Source organism: Helobdella robusta (assembly GCF_000326865.2).
Source record: "Helobdella robusta unplaced genomic scaffold HELROscaffold_3, whole genome shotgun sequence".
Classification (NCBI taxonomy): Eukaryota; Metazoa; Annelida; class Clitellata; order Rhynchobdellida; family Glossiphoniidae; genus Helobdella; species Helobdella robusta.
The window spans coordinates 3754507-3774444 of NW_008704501.1; the positions used below are offsets into that span (position 1 = coordinate 3754507).

The 19938-nt window shown below is 33.4% G+C and overlaps 3 protein-coding genes across 3 annotated transcripts; all 3 read right to left on the reverse strand.

Annotated features, from left to right (window-relative positions):
* Positions 1 to 2377: 2377 nt before the first annotated feature.
* HELRODRAFT_94411 (hypothetical protein) lies at positions 2378 to 6548 on the reverse strand. The gene is made up of 8 exons (XM_009021298.1): positions 6480 to 6548; positions 6191 to 6252; positions 5673 to 5776; positions 5490 to 5603; positions 4593 to 4706; positions 3972 to 4062; positions 3514 to 3866; positions 2378 to 3267 (listed from the first exon to the last, which is right to left on the reverse strand). Exons 2-8 carry the CDS (start codon positions 6237 to 6239, stop codon positions 2857 to 2859), a joined length of 1236 nt encoding a protein of 411 aa, XP_009019546.1. The 5' UTR covers positions 6240 to 6252; positions 6480 to 6548; the 3' UTR covers positions 2378 to 2856.
* A 46-nt stretch (positions 6549 to 6594) lies between these two features.
* HELRODRAFT_188591 (hypothetical protein) lies at positions 6595 to 11567 on the reverse strand (the record flags this gene model as incomplete). The annotated part of the gene is made up of 8 exons (XM_009021299.1): positions 6595 to 6994; positions 7095 to 7219; positions 7482 to 7621; positions 7703 to 7855; positions 8027 to 8055; positions 9713 to 9863; positions 10536 to 10685; positions 11425 to 11567. 8 exons carry the CDS (start codon positions 11565 to 11567, stop codon positions 6755 to 6757), a joined length of 1131 nt encoding a protein of 376 aa, XP_009019547.1. The 3' UTR covers positions 6595 to 6754.
* A 6026-nt stretch (positions 11568 to 17593) lies between these two features.
* On the reverse strand, positions 17594 to 17872 carry HELRODRAFT_66174 (hypothetical protein; the record flags this gene model as incomplete). The annotated part of the gene is made up of 1 exon (XM_009021300.1): positions 17594 to 17872. The coding sequence occupies one exon, from the start codon at positions 17870 to 17872 to the stop codon at positions 17594 to 17596; it is 279 nt and encodes a 92-aa protein (XP_009019548.1).
* Positions 17873 to 19938: the final 2066 nt, after the last annotated feature.

The window sequence follows — 19938 nt, forward strand, 5'->3', positions numbered from 1 at the left end:
CTGTTTTATATTTGCCTAACATCACTGGAATGCTTGGCATAGGCTAAAGAGGGATGGAGTTGATAAGAATCAGTGTTCACTCATTTAAAATTCATCCAGTGTGACTGCAGTTTCCATATAATGCTTACTCTAATCTTAACTTTTTCTGTTTATGTGCGTGCATTTTTCTGTGTATGAATGTGTGCGTGTGTGTTCTCATAGAAGGTTTGTGTATGTCTGTTTGTCTGTCTGTGTGTTTGTGTGTGAGAGTCGTTATTTGAATGATAACCAAAAAATTAAATAGTTTCAATAAGTTTTTGATTATAAATTTCTTCCTGGCTTGAAGCGGAAGCAATAGCCTCCTTACTCATTCTGTATACGCCTTTAGTTGGTTCAGATTAATGAGATTTCGAATTAATCCATGACAGGCGTTCAATGTAATTAATTCACATCCACGTTAATGATGTTTCGAGACAGCTTTTAAAAACCTGCAAAAAGTTTCATGCAAATCTGGATTTCTGTGTGAATGAGGCCTTTTCAATTTTACATAAGCAATGAGTTTACATAAGCTTGAGTTAATGAGAGAATGATGTGGGTAGAACTGAACTATCAGTAAAACAAATAGTTTCAGACAAAATGATGATTTACCGATCAGTGCGGTCCGAGATGGAATAAATCAACTTGAAGGTAAGTGAGTTGATTTGAAATGTCACACGAGAAGCTGCCTCGGGGCATTGCAGATTTAATTTAAACGATGCCCTCACCTAAGGTCACACCTTGCTAATGAATGTACCAACGATCAGTTTTCCATATACACAGATTTCGTTATGTGATGCCTGTTTTTTATTTAAAACATTTTGAAATTTTATTCACAATTTCCATTTATTCTTCATTTTCTTTTATACAGGTAAGTTCGTTGAACTGGATGACATCTTTGATTATGGAATTGTAATAGGTATATTGAATATAGGTAGTAGGGCATGTGTTGTTTTACGTTTTGTAGTAGAATTTGAATAAGAAATGTTAGAGATTGCATTGATTTCCATTTGTGATTGTGTAGGTGATTTGATTTATTTTACTCTTTAAAAAGTTTATCCATATTGCATCATTTTGGCATCGTGATCTAGTTACAGCCTAATAATTAGCATGGACAAGTTGTAAGCTTATTGGCTGTTCACTTATGTTCAGATGTGAACAGCAGTTCCATTAAATTGTACAAAACGACTTACAATATTTAATTCATATAAAACGCCAGACCGCAAATAACGTGATAACGAAAAGAATATTCCTGGAAAAACATCGAAGCATGCCATAACATGAGATAGAGTAGTTTCAGTGACATTCGAGAAGAACTCCTTCTTCATTAATACGACATTTGCTTTTCTGCTTTGTTTATGAATGAATTCGATTATTAAATTCCGTACCAACCTCTTTCTAAAAAATTTTATCTTATTTTCTCCTATTTTTTCATTCACATTATCCGTCAGTAACCATTTTTGTGAAATTACTTTTTTGAATATTAAACCTTTCCGTCCTTTCGTCTTCATGTTATTTTAGAGAACTGTCATTTATGTAACAGATACATTCACGCAATTCTTAATAGCGTTATTAAGCACCTTAATTAACTGACGCATGCATACTACAAACGCGAAAGTTAATAAAAATTTACCAACTAAAATCCAAACGTAGGCTGATCTCCATCTGACTTCATGAACCAGGAAAAATTTTTCAGCAGTAAAAAGTACAACTTGTAAGTTAAGTTTGCGAAACAATGGAATTCGCATCGCAAGGATATAAAATAAAAACATCAATAATATGACGATTTATTCGAGGTTAAACCATCGCACAGCTGCTTACAGGCGCCCGGAGCCAATATCCGCAAAGAAAAGTTTTGAGCCGTCTTTTGAAATTCGACAGACATACTTTTTCTGAGTTCCGGTGGCAGTTTATCCCAAACTTGTGGTGGTGCATGCCAAACAACCACGCGATTTTATAAGCGATGCGCGATTGTACCGAGAGCCAACGCAGTTCTTGGAGCTTTGTAGAGCATGAATACCCTGTCATGGTCATATTTTAAGCCGAAAACGAGTTTGAAAGCTTTATTCTTAGCTGACCAACTTCTCAAAAAAAGATTGAGAGAAGTGGTAATCAGCGAGTTGCAATGTGATTCTTGAGAATCCGACAGGGTAACGCGATGTCAACTTTTAGAAATGACTGGCGCGATAAATGACTCGTATGTGATAGCCGCATGAATTTACAATGCCCTATATACACATACTTGAAGAATGATTTGTCAATGCAGTTACTCACCTATTTCCAGAAACTAATAACTTTAACGGCCGTAAATTTTGTTCGCTAGTTTATAAATTCAAGAAAATAAAATAAGCCAAATTTTTGCAAATTTCATTTTTCGTATATATATATATATATATATATATATATATATATACTATGTATCAAATAGAATAAAAAAATATTTTTCTGGTTAAACAAAACAAACTGTCAACAAAAATTAAACGAATCTTAAATAAACGTATAGGAATAACATCATCCTGAGAAAACAAGTTTACGCAAAATGCAAGCTCAAAACAAATTCTTAATGAAAATAAATATAAATCATGCCATTTAAAATCAAAACTGAAATAAAACATTGAAATAATCTGGATTCCTTAGCCAGATTTTCGATATATAATTTAACTAAGTTAGAAAAAAAATTATGGAAAATACATCAAAATATTTAAATACGCAGAATAAGGCATATGGACATAAAATGATATGATAGTATATACAAATACGCACCAAGTTAAAATGATAAAAATTCATTCTGACTGCAATTTTTTAACTTTTCCCTTTATTTTGTAGCAGATTGATGACCGGTTACTCTTTTTTATTGTTGTCCTCATTGGTAGAGGATCTCACACGACCTCTACCCCCTGACGCAGATTTGGCCATTTCAAACTTGATGGCCTTGTCATTGATGTGCAAACCTTCTAATGCGACTAATGCATCTTCAGCGTCCTGCATGCTTTTGAAGTTGAGAAAGGCAAATCCTGAATATCCGCGCCACAAAATTCTCAACGGGTTGACTTTGCGCTCTCTCACCTCAGTCTTGAACTGGCTAACCCTCAAAAAGCGGGGCAGACTGCCAGCATATATGGATCCTTCATATGCACTGAAAACTGGTTTCTTGTATCTGTTGTTGCGACTCCTTTCTTCATTAGAGCTGTCGGCTCGTTTCTCGCTACTGCTGTTGCGAGTTCGTCTGCGATTTGAGCTATCATCATCTGTCTGACCATCGCTGCCCAAACTGTTATCAGTGAACTTTTTTTGGAAGCGCCTGTTGCGGTAGCTTCTGTAACGACCTCTGGTTGATCCACGTCCGTAATAACCCTTGCTGTCTCCGCGATCTTTTTTATCTTCATCACCAGTCGTCTCACCATCCTCTGCGTCTCTTCTTCTCATCGGACGCCTGTTCCTCTGATACACGCGCTTTCTTTCACGCAAGATCTCTTCTTCATCTAACACAACATCGACCAATTCAGTAGGATTTTCAGTTTCCCCTTCTAGTTTGACATCTTTACCCTCTTTCCAATCCCTGAAACGGATACGCCTCAAGACTGGAATATGATTCAGTTTGTCATCATTCATCAAATTCCACAGAATAGATGATGGCTTAGGCAAGTGACCTGTGCATTCAATGATTTGAGTTGGTGTGACAATGTAGTCAACTGGCAAATCATGCAATCCAAAAAGTGAGTCAGGCAAATCGAGAATCTGGCAGTCATGCACCATGGTGATGATGGGAACTTTCTGATTGACGACTCCCAATGAAGCCATCATGGCATACTCAAGATCTGACAGACCTCCACCTTTTCCTATTCTCCACCCTTTAAAATGTATTTCATAATAATTAGTTACAGGCTCGTCATTAGAGCTCCATCAAACGAAACTGCAAACATGAGAAAACTTTCAAATAATTAAGTGTAAGGTACCTTTTGTTGACACAGCAACACATCCAACAACAACCGCATCAACTTTGACCTTCTCATCAATATCTATGGCTTCGCTGTAATCTTTAATGCCCTGGCATAAACAAGTTAATCAAAATAATATATATATATATATATATATATATATATATATATATATATATATATATATATATATATATATTTACAATATTCTATAAATTCTACCGAATGTTTGGCGTTAATATGTTTGTAGTTCGTTTTTTCGATTTTTCTCACTAAAGTTTTTTGGTGAACGTTTAGTTTATTAAAATTCAAAATAAACTTATTTTTCGAATTCATGCTGCAAATAAGGCCATATTTCGATTCCAAATGAATCATCGTCAGTGCTCCTTGTAGAATTTATAGAATATTGTAAAAATTATTGTCTATTACCAACATATATATATATATATATATATATATAACATTACACAGAAAAGTTGAAGAACAGATAAATAAATAATGAATGAATTTATGAACAAGTGAATGAAGGAGTGAATGATTGGGCAAATGAATGAATGAAAGAATAAGTGAATGAATGAATGAATGAATGAATGAATGAATGAATGAATGAATGAATGAATGAATGAATGGTTTTCTAACCTGCCTGGCCGCACAACTTCTGAGCAGCTTCTGAGGACAGTCGGCAGGAGGTACAATCTTGCTGAAGACATGATTCTTCAGGGAAGGAGTTGGCACTAACAATGTCTTGCCAGCCTATCAGCATCAATAAAAACATTCAACATTTCTGTCAGTATTGAATACATTTCACAAACAAAAGTAACCAAATAAAAAATTATCTCAAATTTCTCTCTTTCTTTCTCACTCTCTTACATTTCAATATTATATAGTTAAAAGATGTAAATCATTGCATATCCCAGATGCATCATTCACACTTTGCATTTTAAATAACATTTGAAAATATAGTTATTTTAGATTAATGAAATAACATTCCTATAGCTTACAAACTCATTTACTTATAAACTCCTTATTAATTTTTTAACTAATTAATTTCTTCGTTTACAACTCTTGTTAACTCCTTGTTAAATTATTTTTAGCTTGTTAATTTTTTCTCCAAAATGTACCACACATAGTTAAAATTCACTAAAATTAAAATAAAACAAAAGATATGAAAGGTATAAAAGTACATAAGAGTCTTAAGAGTACATCTATTTTTAGAAACATAAATTTAACAAAAATTAAAACAAAAAAAGTTAAGAATTAATTGACAAAACAATCCCAATCTGTCTTGAAACTAAATTTTAAGAGCCAAGCACAATTTTTAAGCCAGTTTGGAAAGGAGTGCTAATACTTTGTAACTACTACGAGTTATAAAAAAAAACAATGTTCATAGTACAAAACAACAATACCAAAAAACATGATACACACCTTATGATACATAAAAATTTTGTTTCACAACATAAACCATTGATAGAGATAATACATTATATTTTTTCTTCAAAATGAAACAGTGTCTTGAAAAACCATGTAAGGAAATACCTCTAATGTTTTGAATCTGATCTCCTGCAATGGCCTATCCGGATCAATCCTTAAAATTTGGGCCTTCTTGAAGACATCCAATTCAGTTATTCTATCACAAGCCTCCTCTGACCCCTACATTCATAAAAATTCAATATGTTTCTAAATATTATTAAAAAAAAAAAAAAGTTTTAAAAAGGAGACCCTGAAATTTGAAATTCTTCTTCTAGGAATTTTAGGATGTGAAGCCAGGCCAGAGTCCTCGAGGTAGTCCCACACTTTGGACCTTAATATTGCCTTTGAGTCATCTAAATATAATTTTAAAAAACTTTTGTTTAATAAATAACAATATGAAAGTCAAAATGAAAAATCATAAAGAAGATTGAACTATCCATAATTTTGATCTAATCATTTTTTTTAATAACAAGAAACAAATATGAAACAATTTGCTTACTACATTTTAGAATATTATATTCACATAAAAAAAATGAACTAAACTTTTTAAACCCATTGAAAATTTTTTAAAAAAACTTTACTTTTAACTACTTACTAATATAAAAAATGTGTCCATAGAAATTAATTAATACACGTTGTGAATGTTGTGAAATTATAGAATAATCAACCAGGGACCAAATTGAAACTAAAAATTACTTTTAAATTTTAAATCTAATTCTTAATTTTTCACAAATATTTTATTTATAAAAAAATATTCTCAAGTAAACCTGGTGAGACATTCAACTTGGAAGCAGGCAGTTCATGGAGCTCTGGCATTCTGCTTTCTAAGCTGAATAAACAAAACGCAACACAAAATAAAGCAACATTATCTAACTAAACAAAAACCTTTAATAAATTTACTTTCATTTTTCTTTATAAATAAATTTTCATTAAAAAATGGACAATTTCATTTTAAAAGGGAAAAGCTTTTTCAAATATTTATAGCCGGCGAATAAAAACTTTGAATGAAGAAACTCAGTAAATAAAAAAGTTTACCAAATAAATATAAAATGAAACCTTCTCGTTCAAAAACTGAAAAACTCGGCACGACCCGACTTCCAAAATTTAATTACGCAACCGTCGTTTTAACTTATTTCCCTGACTGCTCATGTCCACAAATAGCCACAAATACTTTTGCGCTTCATTAATTTATGCACATTTGTTATGCAGGTGAAATTTCAATAATATCTTGTAATATCTGTTATCAAGTGTCATTAGATATATTAACAAAATAAAAATGTTTCTTAATAAATTATTACACAAATTAAATAAATGATTGTTTCGCGAAATAATCATTCAACGTTATTTTCATAATCTTCATTCGCCATTTCAACGTCGTGATCTTCTATTCTGTAAGTGTTGTTCTTCTCAATGTCGTCCAGTTCTTCAGCATGAGAGGCAAGGAGAACGTTGTGGGGATCGTTGCGAGCATGGCGAGTTTCATGGCCACTCCTTTCCTCGTGTTCCATATTTGAAGGTCTTCCCTTTCTGTGCCCTGTACTTTGGTGCTCTTTGTTGTATTCTATATCTTCCTGCAGATGTATCAAATCGATCAAATAGAAATATTAATATAAACAAATAAATATTGCGTTTTCAAGCCTTGTTAATATGAAACTACTATACTGGACTAACCATAACATCATCTGCATTCATCAGTTCGACGGGCATCTCCACCTTCGTCTGGTGATCTTCACGGATGACCTGCGCGTGTTTCGTCTCGCGACGCTGCTGCTTCGCTTTGAAGATCCCACCCTCATCTGCGTCAAATGCAAGCAGGTCGTTCCATCATTCATTTTAGTTGTAATGAAGTTGAACACATTTTTTAAGATGCTTGAATGCATGGCGAAACTTCAGATGTGGTGATGTAATTTTTTAATAATGATAATAATGATTGATTAATTATTGTGATTCTGAGATTGAATTTTTCATTTCAAACGTATCATTATTGTTCACCATTCTGTTGAGGGCATGTTAAGGCACAGCTTGTGAGTTATGCATGCTGGTCAATAAAATACAAACCGTTGTCGTAATCCACTTCTTTGGTAACAATACGTTGCTGCTTCTGCTGTTGTTGTTGTTGCTGCTGCTGCTGCTTTGATTTCTGCTTGAAGGACAAATTTCCTTCCGATTTGTACATTGGTTTTTGAGGTTTGTTTGATCTGGTGAAATGTAAAACGTGAAAGAAGTTGGTTCCCAATTGAAAGTTGATGGATTAATAATGTTGGTAGTTGGTTGGTAACCTGCTTGTCTTGATGGTGACATCTGACTGAGGACTGGATGCTTTCTTGCTGCCTGGTGAGATCCTGACGCTGCTGCTTCCACTTCCGCCATTCACGCTGTTCTCACTCGTGCCATTCTTGCTGTTGTAGAATATGCTGCCTTTTGATTGCTTCCTTCAAACATTACGTGTTAAATAGAAGGTGTGTTTGTGCGTCTGCAGATGCATATCATCCACTTAAATAACTAGCAGATGAATCAGATGCAAAATTTTGTGTTGTTCGAAATGAAATATAGACCAAAAATAATTTTTGATAAAACGAACTTGTATTTCTCGGTTGGCTGACTCTGCCACGACGCATTCCTGGTTGCGTTCCTGGCGGGAAACAAAACGGAAATTAAAAATTTTCATTGCGTATTGTAAATTACGTAAATGCAAATCAAACGAGTGATTTCGTTGCGATCCGATTATTTTTCACCTGTTGAAGTTTCAAAATCTGTTAAAATTAATGTTGTTTCAATAAGTAGTAATTGCTGTTGTTGGTACTGTTGCTGTTGTTGTTGTTGTTGGTATTGTTGTTGATTTTGTTATTGTTTGAAAACAATTGAGGTAAATAATTTTTGACGGTTTATCGTTTTAAAAATATATACATATAGATATATAAATGTAAATAAATCCTTCTTGTCACGATCGTAAGGTATCATCTTATAACCTGCTGCTTTTTACAACAAACAACGCATTAGTAAGCAGTAGCATTGTTACCTTTTACAGCAACCAGTCCAGAGGACATTTTCTGGATGTTAACTTTCATAAGATGTTTTGTCGCTTTAAAATTATTTTGTTTTGTGTATGTTCAATCGACCAAAAGATCTTTCAATTTTTTATTTCTCAATATTTTTCATTCCTTTGCTGAAGCATATGAGTACACACTGAGACTTCTTTATTACATACCCACCACACACTCCATTTTCACAGTACCGCTTTAACGAGATGCATTTAAAAATAGATTATAAATTGAAACTGCTACACGGCACAGTACAGCGTTCATATTTGGCTCTAAACACCAAAACTGCTTCCAATGGCAATTTTTTAAGAAGCCTTGTTAACATTCATTATTGGTTGATGTTTTCAGATAAATCTATAAAAGATTTGATTGATTTTACCGTTTGTTAGCACTATCGTCGTCATCATCCCTTTTATTGTCATCATTATTATTATCATCATCATTTGTTTTATCATTTGTCTGCTTTGGTCATCGTGTGCTCCATGTTCACGCTGTTTTTGATAACTCGGGCGGTGGTGTGTGATGTCATTTTTGTTATCCTTCCTATCACCATCATCATCGTCGTCGTTGTCATCATCACCATCTTTACCATTCATGTCATAATTTTCATCGAGTCGCCATCATAATCAGCATTACCATCTTTTTTACTCATCTGTCATAAACATCACCGACATCATCATTCACGTTCTAGAAGTTTCCTTTGTTGCAGAGGGTACAAATTCGAAATTGTCGCTTAGCAATCAGCAGGCAAACAAAAATTTTTATGCACCACCTTGCACGTACACATAGCAGTCTGTATGTACATCCAGCTTCCCTCAACGCCAATGTCATGAAACTATTGGTATATGGAATCATTTTTGTAACTTGCCATTCAAAATCGACAGTTACTTATGTCAGAACTGTCACATTGCTTATCGAACCTAAAAATTTATCGCAACAGAATTGGTTTTAATTAAAATTCGTAACATTCCTAGATTCGCATACCTTTAAAAATTAAATTAATCATTTGATCGTGCAGTAAGCTCGAAGCGTGGAGTCACAAAATTCACTTGAACAGCCTCCCCACTGTGAGTGACGATGAAAACGCCGCCTTACCCGCCCAAGCACATAAATGGGCAAAAACGTTTTCAGCGTTTACAATATCACATTAGACCTTTGTCTTCACATAACTGATCCATTAAAAACCAGTTTGAAAAAATATCAGTCCAGCCTCTGAACCAACTCACAATCTTTGCTTCGAAACATTACCTCTAGACAGGTACTAACAACTATGCGACCATCAGCCGGCAACCAGCACCACGCAAACATCCACTCGCCGTCACACTCCAATCTCTCGGTTATAAATTGAGACGATCTCTGCACTTGAACATGAGAGGTGGTTGCTGTTATGTAGTCTCCGCTGAACGAGCAACACGTGAACGTTCATGATAATAAGTGTGTGCGTGCATGTAGGATGGTACAAGTGTGTGTGTGCAATCAATTCGGGCAGTAAATCATGTTCGCAATTATACACTGAACTGTTACCGTATGAGTGTGTCATACCTAGTTTAATTAAAATTAATTGCTCAATTAACTATTATTTGGTTAAATTAAAACAATTGATTAACTTTTATTTTATTAAAATTATTTGTTTAATTAACTTTTATTTACAGAAATCTTAGCGACGATGAAGCGAGAAATTTTTCATCATTAAATTAAACTATTTGTTATGTCAGTCGATTCAAAATAAAAAAATTAACCTTAACAATGCCAGTTAATAATAATAAGAACGACAACAGCAATAGAAATGTCTTACGAACTGTTACATAGTAGAACTTGGAGTTGAATACACACACACACCACACACACACACTACACACACACACTAACACACACACACTAACACATTGATGGAGATCTAATGTTAACATGTTTCTCATACAATGGGACTTATCTAATGAAAACTCCGACGACAAGCTAAATATTACACATCGAAAGATTAATTACATTAATTAATTTATTGTTAGTTATTTCCTTTCCCTACTGCATTTTCTTTAACGATGTTATGAAAGAACTAAAGACGAATAATAACCTATTGAGAGGTACGTAGAAATGAGGTTTGACAACACTTCCGTAGTCCCCTTTCACAAATCCCTTCACTCCCACACCTACCGCCACGTAGTAGCCCCCCGGTTTCAATTGGTTGATGTTTGTGATCATGTGACCATCCAATGTGTATAAACTGGTTATCGGGAGTTGGAAGGAGTGGAGTACTTGTGTGTGTGTGTGTGTGTGTGTGTGTGTTAGTGTGTGTGTCGTGTGTGTGTGTGTGTTAGTGTGTGTGTGTAGTGTGTGTGTGTAGTGTGTGTGTGTGTGTGTGTCAGTGAGGTGGTGAAATCGCCTGTTTAAGAATGAGCGTTGAACATTTAACAAGACAATACATTATTAAATCGTGTATTTTGAAAAAGTGGAAATTTATGAAATCTGTGTAATGTTGCTTGAATGAAGCTGCTTACAAATTTTGGAAATCTTAATACCATAGTTTCATTTTAATCATTGAAATTTTTATAATGTTTATGAATATTAAAATATTTACAACTACGATCACGACGACATTTCACAAACACAACACAAACACAAACACTATACAAACACAAAACAAACACAACACTATACAAACACTATACAAACACAATACAAACACACACACAAACGCACAAACACAACACAAACACAAAAAAAACACAAACACAATACAAACACAACACAAACACTATACAAGCACACAAAAACAAACACAAAAACAACACAAACACAATACAAACACACACACAAACACTATACAAACACACAAACACAATACAACACACAAACACAACATAAACACAGCTCAAACACACACAAACACAACACAAACACACACAACTCAAACATAACACACACACAACTCAAACAAATCACAAACCCCAACAGAAACACACCTCCTAGCATCGAGATTCCTACTTTTCATTCTTATGTCTACCTCGTTGATGAGTGCTTCCAGCCTGTCCAATCCTTTCCAGGGCATGGTCACCCTCTGGGCAGGTCCAGCTGTATCTCCGTTGGCGTACACGCTGCGGCGCATTTCATATCAAGCAATCATTTCTTTTTGTACACAAACAGTGTACATTTATTATTTAAATTATTTATCTATGTCTGATGTCTTCAACCAACCAACCAACTGTTTGTTGTTTTAATGCAGTCTCAAATGTTTTCAACCAATTAATTATTTGCGGTTTTGAAATAATAAACCATTAAAGCCATTTATTAAGTAAACCAGAAACACGTATTTAGAGCTTGTAAGGTAACTAAAGTATCAACAATATTAAAAATTGTTCAGGCAAAATTAAATGTAAAAATTACTACAACAATATAATTGACAGATTTAAAATAAAGCATGTTAAATATTAATATGCTGAAAAATATAGAAACAACTAGATCATTGTTGAGAAACATTAAATAATAACAAAGTTATTAAATCGTCGTTAAATTTAAGAAGGAAAAAAAAGTATGTAACACAAAAGATTAAAGATTAAAAGAAGATATAGCTATTCTTAGTTTAATAACTAACTATCATGTTAAAATGTTGAGTATAATACAATTGTAAAACTTATAAATAATTCAAAAAGAAAAAAAGACTATAAATAAACGAGCAAAAACAATTGGTGATCTAATAACGACCAAACGTAGAAAAACAAATCACACGAAATAATAAATGTGAAACAAAGAGAAACAACGGAGAACATGAAGTAGCAGCAGTAGCAACAGCAGCCACAACAGCCGCAGCAGCACATTACTCACAAGATAGACATCGATCCAGTTTGCACATCCTTGATTCTTCCTGGAACGTTCATTTTGTTTTTCGCTATTTCCAGCTGTAAAAGTTTAAACAATTTTTACGTTAAATTTATTATGATTAATGACTATTAATGTTACTAACAATTTAATGAAAATTATTTCTGAACGTTATTTAAACGATATTAAACGTTAATTATTGATGTGCTCTGAATCATGGCCTGCATTATTTTACAAACACTTCCATATTTACCTGTTATTTTTTATTGATTTTGAAACATTTCAATTTTGCCCTCTCTTTTTTTGTCGTTGTTAACAAAATCTACGCCGTATTTTGCTGGTTATGAATTTGAAAATCTATAAAAATAACTAGCATTCATATAATAACACGGGCACGAAGATATGATATAGAACGACACGTGAGCAATGATCAAACGTACGTTTTGACTTTTGTATGTCATGTAACACACAATCCCACACACAAACACACACACCAACACACACACCAACACACACACACATCAACACACGTACATGATATATATATATATATATATATATATATATATATATATAAAGAAAATGAAAGAGGGGAAGAAAAAGAGAAAGAAAAAAGAAATGGAATAAGGATTTAAAAAGAGTTGATGAGTAGAAAGAGGTTATTCTCTTTTTTACACACTCAGTTAAAGTTGCATGGAATGAAAAAGTGTGCATGTTCGCACGCAACATTTCAACTGCCCTCTCCGAAGGTCTCAAGTTGGCACAGACACATCAACGCACGCAGCAAGCACTTGGAACGCCTCACCCTCATACTGAACATTAGATTAAAAAAAATTACAAATCATGAAGATGAAAGTAAATTGGAAAAAGTACATAAAACGGTTTACTGAGACTAATCCTTAAACTTTCAAATTTTTAATTATATTATAATTTTTGCTCATAAAAACAAAAAAATATTCGACCGGAACTAACGACATTCAGACAAAGTTACAGAGTACAGGCCAAATAAGCAGGGTAAACGAAATGAAGGCATCGGGTATGTAGCGTACGACGAATACACAAAAAATACCATGCGACGAATACACAAAGTACAGAAGAACAAATACAAAAAAAATCGATGAGGAATGAATGAACCTATCATCACCTGCTTGAAATGATTTATAAATTAACTACCTCTGCCAACTCACTCCCCTCCTCCAGTCGATCTTTCATAATATTTTGCAAGCAGTTGCGCAGATTCATTTATTTCTTCTGCTGTGGTTGATTTTGCGTTGTTGTTTGTGCGTTGTTGTTTATCTGTTCATATTGCGTGATAGCTATGGAGGTTTTGTTGTTTAACATATTTGTGGCTTTTTATTTTATTTCTTAGTTTTTTATTTTGTATTGTCGTTGTCGTCTCTTAATGTTACTGTCGTTCTTTTCATTTGTTTTTAACGTGTTGTCCTGTTTGTGTCAATGTGGAGTACATATTGCTTTGAATTGTGTTTGAAAAATTGCATTTAATGAGGTGTGTTAATGTTGAAATAAACACAATAGAACAGTCTACTGGCAATTCATGAGTGCATAAATGAAACGTTTTCACGGTAAGTGACAGCAGGTAAACTTATTGCAACAAGCAGGCAAGCCAAAGATTCATTTGTTCCCATTTAATCGTATTGTACTACCTGTTAGCTGTCTAGAACAGTCAAACAGAAATTCAAAACTGTCTATCAGAGGAGAAAAAATTTTTTATTGAGACTCCTTCATAAATAACAGCCTCAATAGACGTCTTGTCCTGTCTGTAAGTTAATCAAGCTGAGCCACTCATTAATTCTTCCGAAAGCAATTCATAATAAGTTACGCAAAAAATTTGAGCCCAACTTTGCTGTTGGCTCTTGTTCAAAACATTTATTTCTCGGTCATGGAAAATTTTTTGCTATTTTTTCTACTTTTTTCTTTGCGTGTACAACTGTACATTCACACATTTATTCATACAAAATAAAACCTCCATCTAAATAATTATTTGCACATCCAGCCGGCTAAGATGAACTAAAATGGACACATAACTATTCATCCATTCGTAAGATCTAAATATCCATGTGCTCATCGTTCATGCATATATTGACAACTCTCTTATTTATTTATTTATTTATTTATTTATCTATTTATCTATTTATCTATTTATCTATTTATCTATTTATCTATTTATCTATTTATCTATTTATCTATTTATCTATTTATCTATTTATCTATTTATCTATTTATCTATTTATCTATTTATCTATTTATCTATTTATCTATTTATCTATTTATCTATTTATCTATTTATCTATTTATCTATTTATCTATTTATCTATCTATTTATTTATTTATTTATTTAGTTAGTTATTTAGTTATTTATTTATTAAGGCATTCATTGAATGAAACATTAAAGCATGTCTCGACCTGCCATCCAATTGTACAGTAGGCCTATTTTTACTTAAGAGGTTTGAATGGTTCACCAGTCAGTGTCAACAAAGAAACGTAATGAAAATCTTCTTCTTATAGCATCAGATGAGGGGTAAACATAACAAATTAATTCAACAGCCCATGAGCAAAGGAAGATGTATTATACTAGAATTCTACCACCTAAGAATTTATATTGAATACCAAATAATAACATAACATATAATGAGACAATGTCTTAGCTAACTTTCATGCTGACACAGCAAAGAGGTTGCATAACGAAAACAAATATTTGCTTGCCGGAATGTGGATACGAAAAAAAAACAGGAAGTTGTATGTAATCTTGAGAAACCCTAAAGATACGTGCACGTGTGTTTATGTACGTGTGTGTATGTGTATGTATGTATTTATGTATATATGTACATGTGTGTGTGTGTATATATGTACGTGTGTGTGTATGTATGTATATGTGTATGTATTTATATGTGTATGTGTGTATGTATCTAAGCACGCGTGTGTGTGTATGTATGTATGTACGTGTGAGTGTATGTATATATGTACGTGTGTGTATTTATGTATACTTATTAGATATGACGTTGTATGAATATATATAAATATAAGCATAAATCGTAAGAATAAAAGTGATTTATACTGATTATAAACCCGACCTAATTAATATTTCAGAATGGACTCATCGCCATGAATATGTATTTATATAATGCATATACATATAATATGCACATATGTGTATTTATATACATACATTATATATATGTATATATATATATATTTATATATATATAATATATGTCTAAAATAAATAATTGGTAAACATTTCCTGGGAATATGGAGTTTATCGCCAGGCGATCCGTTATTCTTTGTAAACAATGGCAAGCATGAAAAAAAAATGTTTGCTCTACGAGTGAATTGATTTATGCATTTTAATTAATGCCTCATGTCGATTAACTTCATTTCGACCTTTACGCAATAAACGCGAATTGTGTTATGCGAACGTAAATATTATGACTTTTTATGGTTCATAAAAAGATTAATTGTTTTATAAAGACACGCGAGCGCCCACATTCACACGCATATTCTCACACATGTGTACTAAAGCTCATATGTATATATTCATAAATAATTCCATTACAACTTTCAGCTCAGCGTAAGTAAATGACCACAACTGGCCAGAGCTGAAGGTATGCGGGCTCGAATCTGGGAGGGTGCAGTTTTTTATGACTGACCACTCAAGCACTTGAGTACTTTCACATTCCAATGATCAGGCGGGCTGGCGTCCCAGTGTTTTATAATTAATTATAATATAAGAAAATAAACTTACATACATGTTGAAATATATCATAAAATATATTTATTATATACATAAATCTCGCAAATAATATCTCCAGTTTAGTAAATAAGTATTTGAATGAAATACGAATAAAATAAAAAAAGAACTTAAAATACCTCTTCAGCCAGCGTCAGAGCTTTTGGTTTGTGGAACGTCAATGGCTTTTTCTCTCTAAAATCTGTGTAACTGGCATGAGTGAAATAAAGTTCAGTCGGTTTATCACTTTAAATTTTTAGTTAAATCGTTCAGATGGCAAGAAATTGTTAAGCATTTGGGCTGGGACACATCGTAAGCACACGTACATTACTTACACGTGCGATCTGAAGTGACTGTACTTTTTAATTTATATCCATTGAAAAATTCTGAACTGAACTTATTATATTTTTATTTTTTATTATGGAGTAATTTGGTAAAAATGAAAAATGTGATATAAGCTCATCGATGACAACTTCATACATATCATATTGAAGATATACGTGTTTTTGGATGTTTCTTGAAAATATCAATGTCCAATCCTGGCATTCTTGTGGTCCAAGTTGCCGGGTAAGATACATCGACGTTTCCAGCTCCAGTACATAAACATGCAGTACTTTTAACGGACATCATATTGAAACTATCGTTTCTAAAACATCTCAAATGATCTCTTTAGAATTTCATCTAACTAACATTTTGATAAGACGCAAGAGTCTACTCACGATTTTGCACATAAAAAGCATAGTTCAGAAATTACTCCTTTTTTAACATTAAACGGATGGAGGTTCTTCAGTCAAAATTTGAGATCGAACTTGAGGCTACCAGCATCAACATCCACAGCCTTTTTTGAAATTTATTAAAGAATTGCTATAGATTTTATCGGCTTTTGGATTTTATAGAATTTAATAACAAACTCTTACAATGGTCGATTGGTGCAGGTAAAAAATTTCAAGCATTAAGGTACGCTGACCAGCCTAAAAATTTACCAACGCAATGCAACCTGTGCAGTTGGTGTGTACAGGTTGAAGAGAGAAAACTCTGTCATGTAATTTCTTAATAATAGTCTCGAATTCACAACCAAACGTTTGCTTGCTGCTTGTTCAGCGGCCAGCGTACTCCGAGTTTGAGTTAATGCTCGCCATTTTGTTCCATGCCATCCTTATCGTGCATGCCGTTCGCATCCCTTCAGCTGTTCACCTTTGAAAATCTTCTTCCACGGACTCATTCCTGGTAATTATTATTCATTCACCTACGTTCAATTTTTCCTTATTCCAGTTGTTCGCCCTCCGTTGGGTTCTGTTCGTCATGTTTTTTTTCGGTTGTCATCATTTAAGATTGTTTAATATATTTACGCGATCCGAATCTCGCAATTAAATTGTTCCTCGATCCTTGCAAACTAGATGCATGAGCTTTTATAAATAAAGACATTAATGAGACATGGAAAATATAAATTCAGTCTTTTCGAGATAAAGTGTATCACTTTTTCCCATCAGAACCAGGAAGTAATTTTATTAATAATATACATTAAACAACAACACACGGCGTGAACAGTAAGCAACGAGGAAACAAACTCACTTTAATTTTCTGAACGTTCCAGTCGTAACTGCAACGTAATCAAGTTTATCGGAGAGTTGATCCATGGAAGTGATGGCAGTGCCGTTGACGGGCGTGTGAATACTTCTGACGGCCACATTGCTGTCCAGCTGGTTGGTCACTTGCGCCAGGAAGGCGTCCCATGATTTGGTGGCTCTCTGGCTGATGACAATCTGCTTTCCCCCAAATGAGTCGTCCCCGTTCTTGAAGATTCTCAACCGTTTCGAGAAGTTTGCATTCACATGACTGTTGGTCATTGCTGCTTTTATTTGTTGCTCTGGCTGGTGTTTTATCTTTTAAGGTTGTTAATTAGTGTTGTTATGTTGAAAAGTTGCGAGGTTTTGTTGATGTTATTTTTGTTAAATATGAAAAGCAAGAATTTAATTTTAAGGTTTGTTCAGCAACGATTGACTTCCATAAAAGCAGATTGTTCACAAAAGCTGAGTGTCCGTCAAATTTTGTTTACAAAAACTTGGATAATTCATGTATTTTAATCAGCGTAGGGTATTAAAACGAGCTATGATGAAAATTTACTAATTGATATCTCGATCTATTTGTTCTTTGACAAAACATTTAAAAAATAATTCTATATATCAGCATGTATGTTAATATGTATGCATGTACTGTACGGGTTTGTTTAAATGTCACATAACCTTAGGTATTGTATCAAATTAGATAAGAAAATGTTACATAGATACAGAGGAAGATGAGCCGAAATATTTTCTGAAACTACATAACGACCAGCAACATTTATTTGGTTCCTACTTCGTACATCTAATTAGCGAAACATCTCGCAACTCAATTGAAAGAGACTGCCGCGCTACCATTCCCTGCTATTCCACATTATATGATATTATAGAGCACGCTATCTACACTTGCCTTTTATACCTGTTGGAGCATTTATACATACATATACAAATTAATACGTACATATACTATATATAAATACCTGGATACATATACATGCATAAACCACATATGCTCCTTTTATATAATATATCTACGTATTCATACATTTATTTATATTTGTATAAGCAATTGAATTGTTTTAATTTTTTGGTCGATCAAATTTTTAATTTTCAACTGCAGGTGTTTAAAAATGACCTAGACAATCTCACCCAATGACCTAGACAGTCTCACCAAATGCCGGTCGTATCGTGCAGTCAGAGTATTTCTATATCTCTATAAGTTACAATAGAAAATGAAGAATGATGTGAAGTGACTAACACGACGATGACGACGATGATGACGACGATGGCGATGATGGTGGTGGTACAAAGGATAAGATGTGAGCGTGCAATGTTTATATATGAAGATCCAATAACATTGAGGAGAGGTGATTATCTTAGCAACCCACCTAGCAACCAACCTTCCTTCCTTCCTTCCTTCCTTCCTTCCTTCCTTCATACCAGATCCAACTGTTACTTCAATGAACAGCCTTCACAAACTGGCTCTACTCTACGATGAACAACAAAAAAATAACAACCTGCTTTGCCTATCCACCCACAGATGTTTCTGTTTACTCAAAAATTTGTACATACACACACGTTAATAAAGAAAATACAAACACACTTACGCACACACTCACGCACACACACACACAAACAAACGCACGCACGCACGCGCGCACACACACACACATATATATATATATATAATCATTAAATTTATTAATAAATATATAAATATATACACCGTACATACTATATATATATATATATATATATATATATATATATATATATATATATATATATATATATAATTAATAAGTCTAAATACAAATGACGTTTCGAAAGAATGACTCGACGATGAGGAGTGATGCGAAGAATCATAAACAAAAAATAAAAATTATAGTTGAAGATAAATTATGGGTGGAAAGAAAATTTTCAACAGTGCATATATTTTACACGTATTTTTGCGTTTCACCTGGTAGCTCATTACTTATTCATGAGTCTTTCATTATTCATTAAGGTTGATTAATATTCATAAATATGGCTATGTTCACTTCATTAAATATTCAACAGTTCCTAGATTGATTGCTCAAATATTTGGATGCTTCATTTGATATAACTCAACGATAAAATTGCATTTATTTTGCCAAAAATGCATTAATGCATTAACTAATGACGTATATACACACACGCACGCACACATGTGTGTGTGTGCGTGGTGTGTGTATATGTGTGTGTGTGTTATGTACATATCTATATGAATAAGCGCTTCCAAAGGGACCGATAGAGCACACGTTCAAAGAAATCGTTAATCAGGCAACGAAAGAATGGTTTTATAACTAAATACCATGGTGCATTTGTAAGGCAGT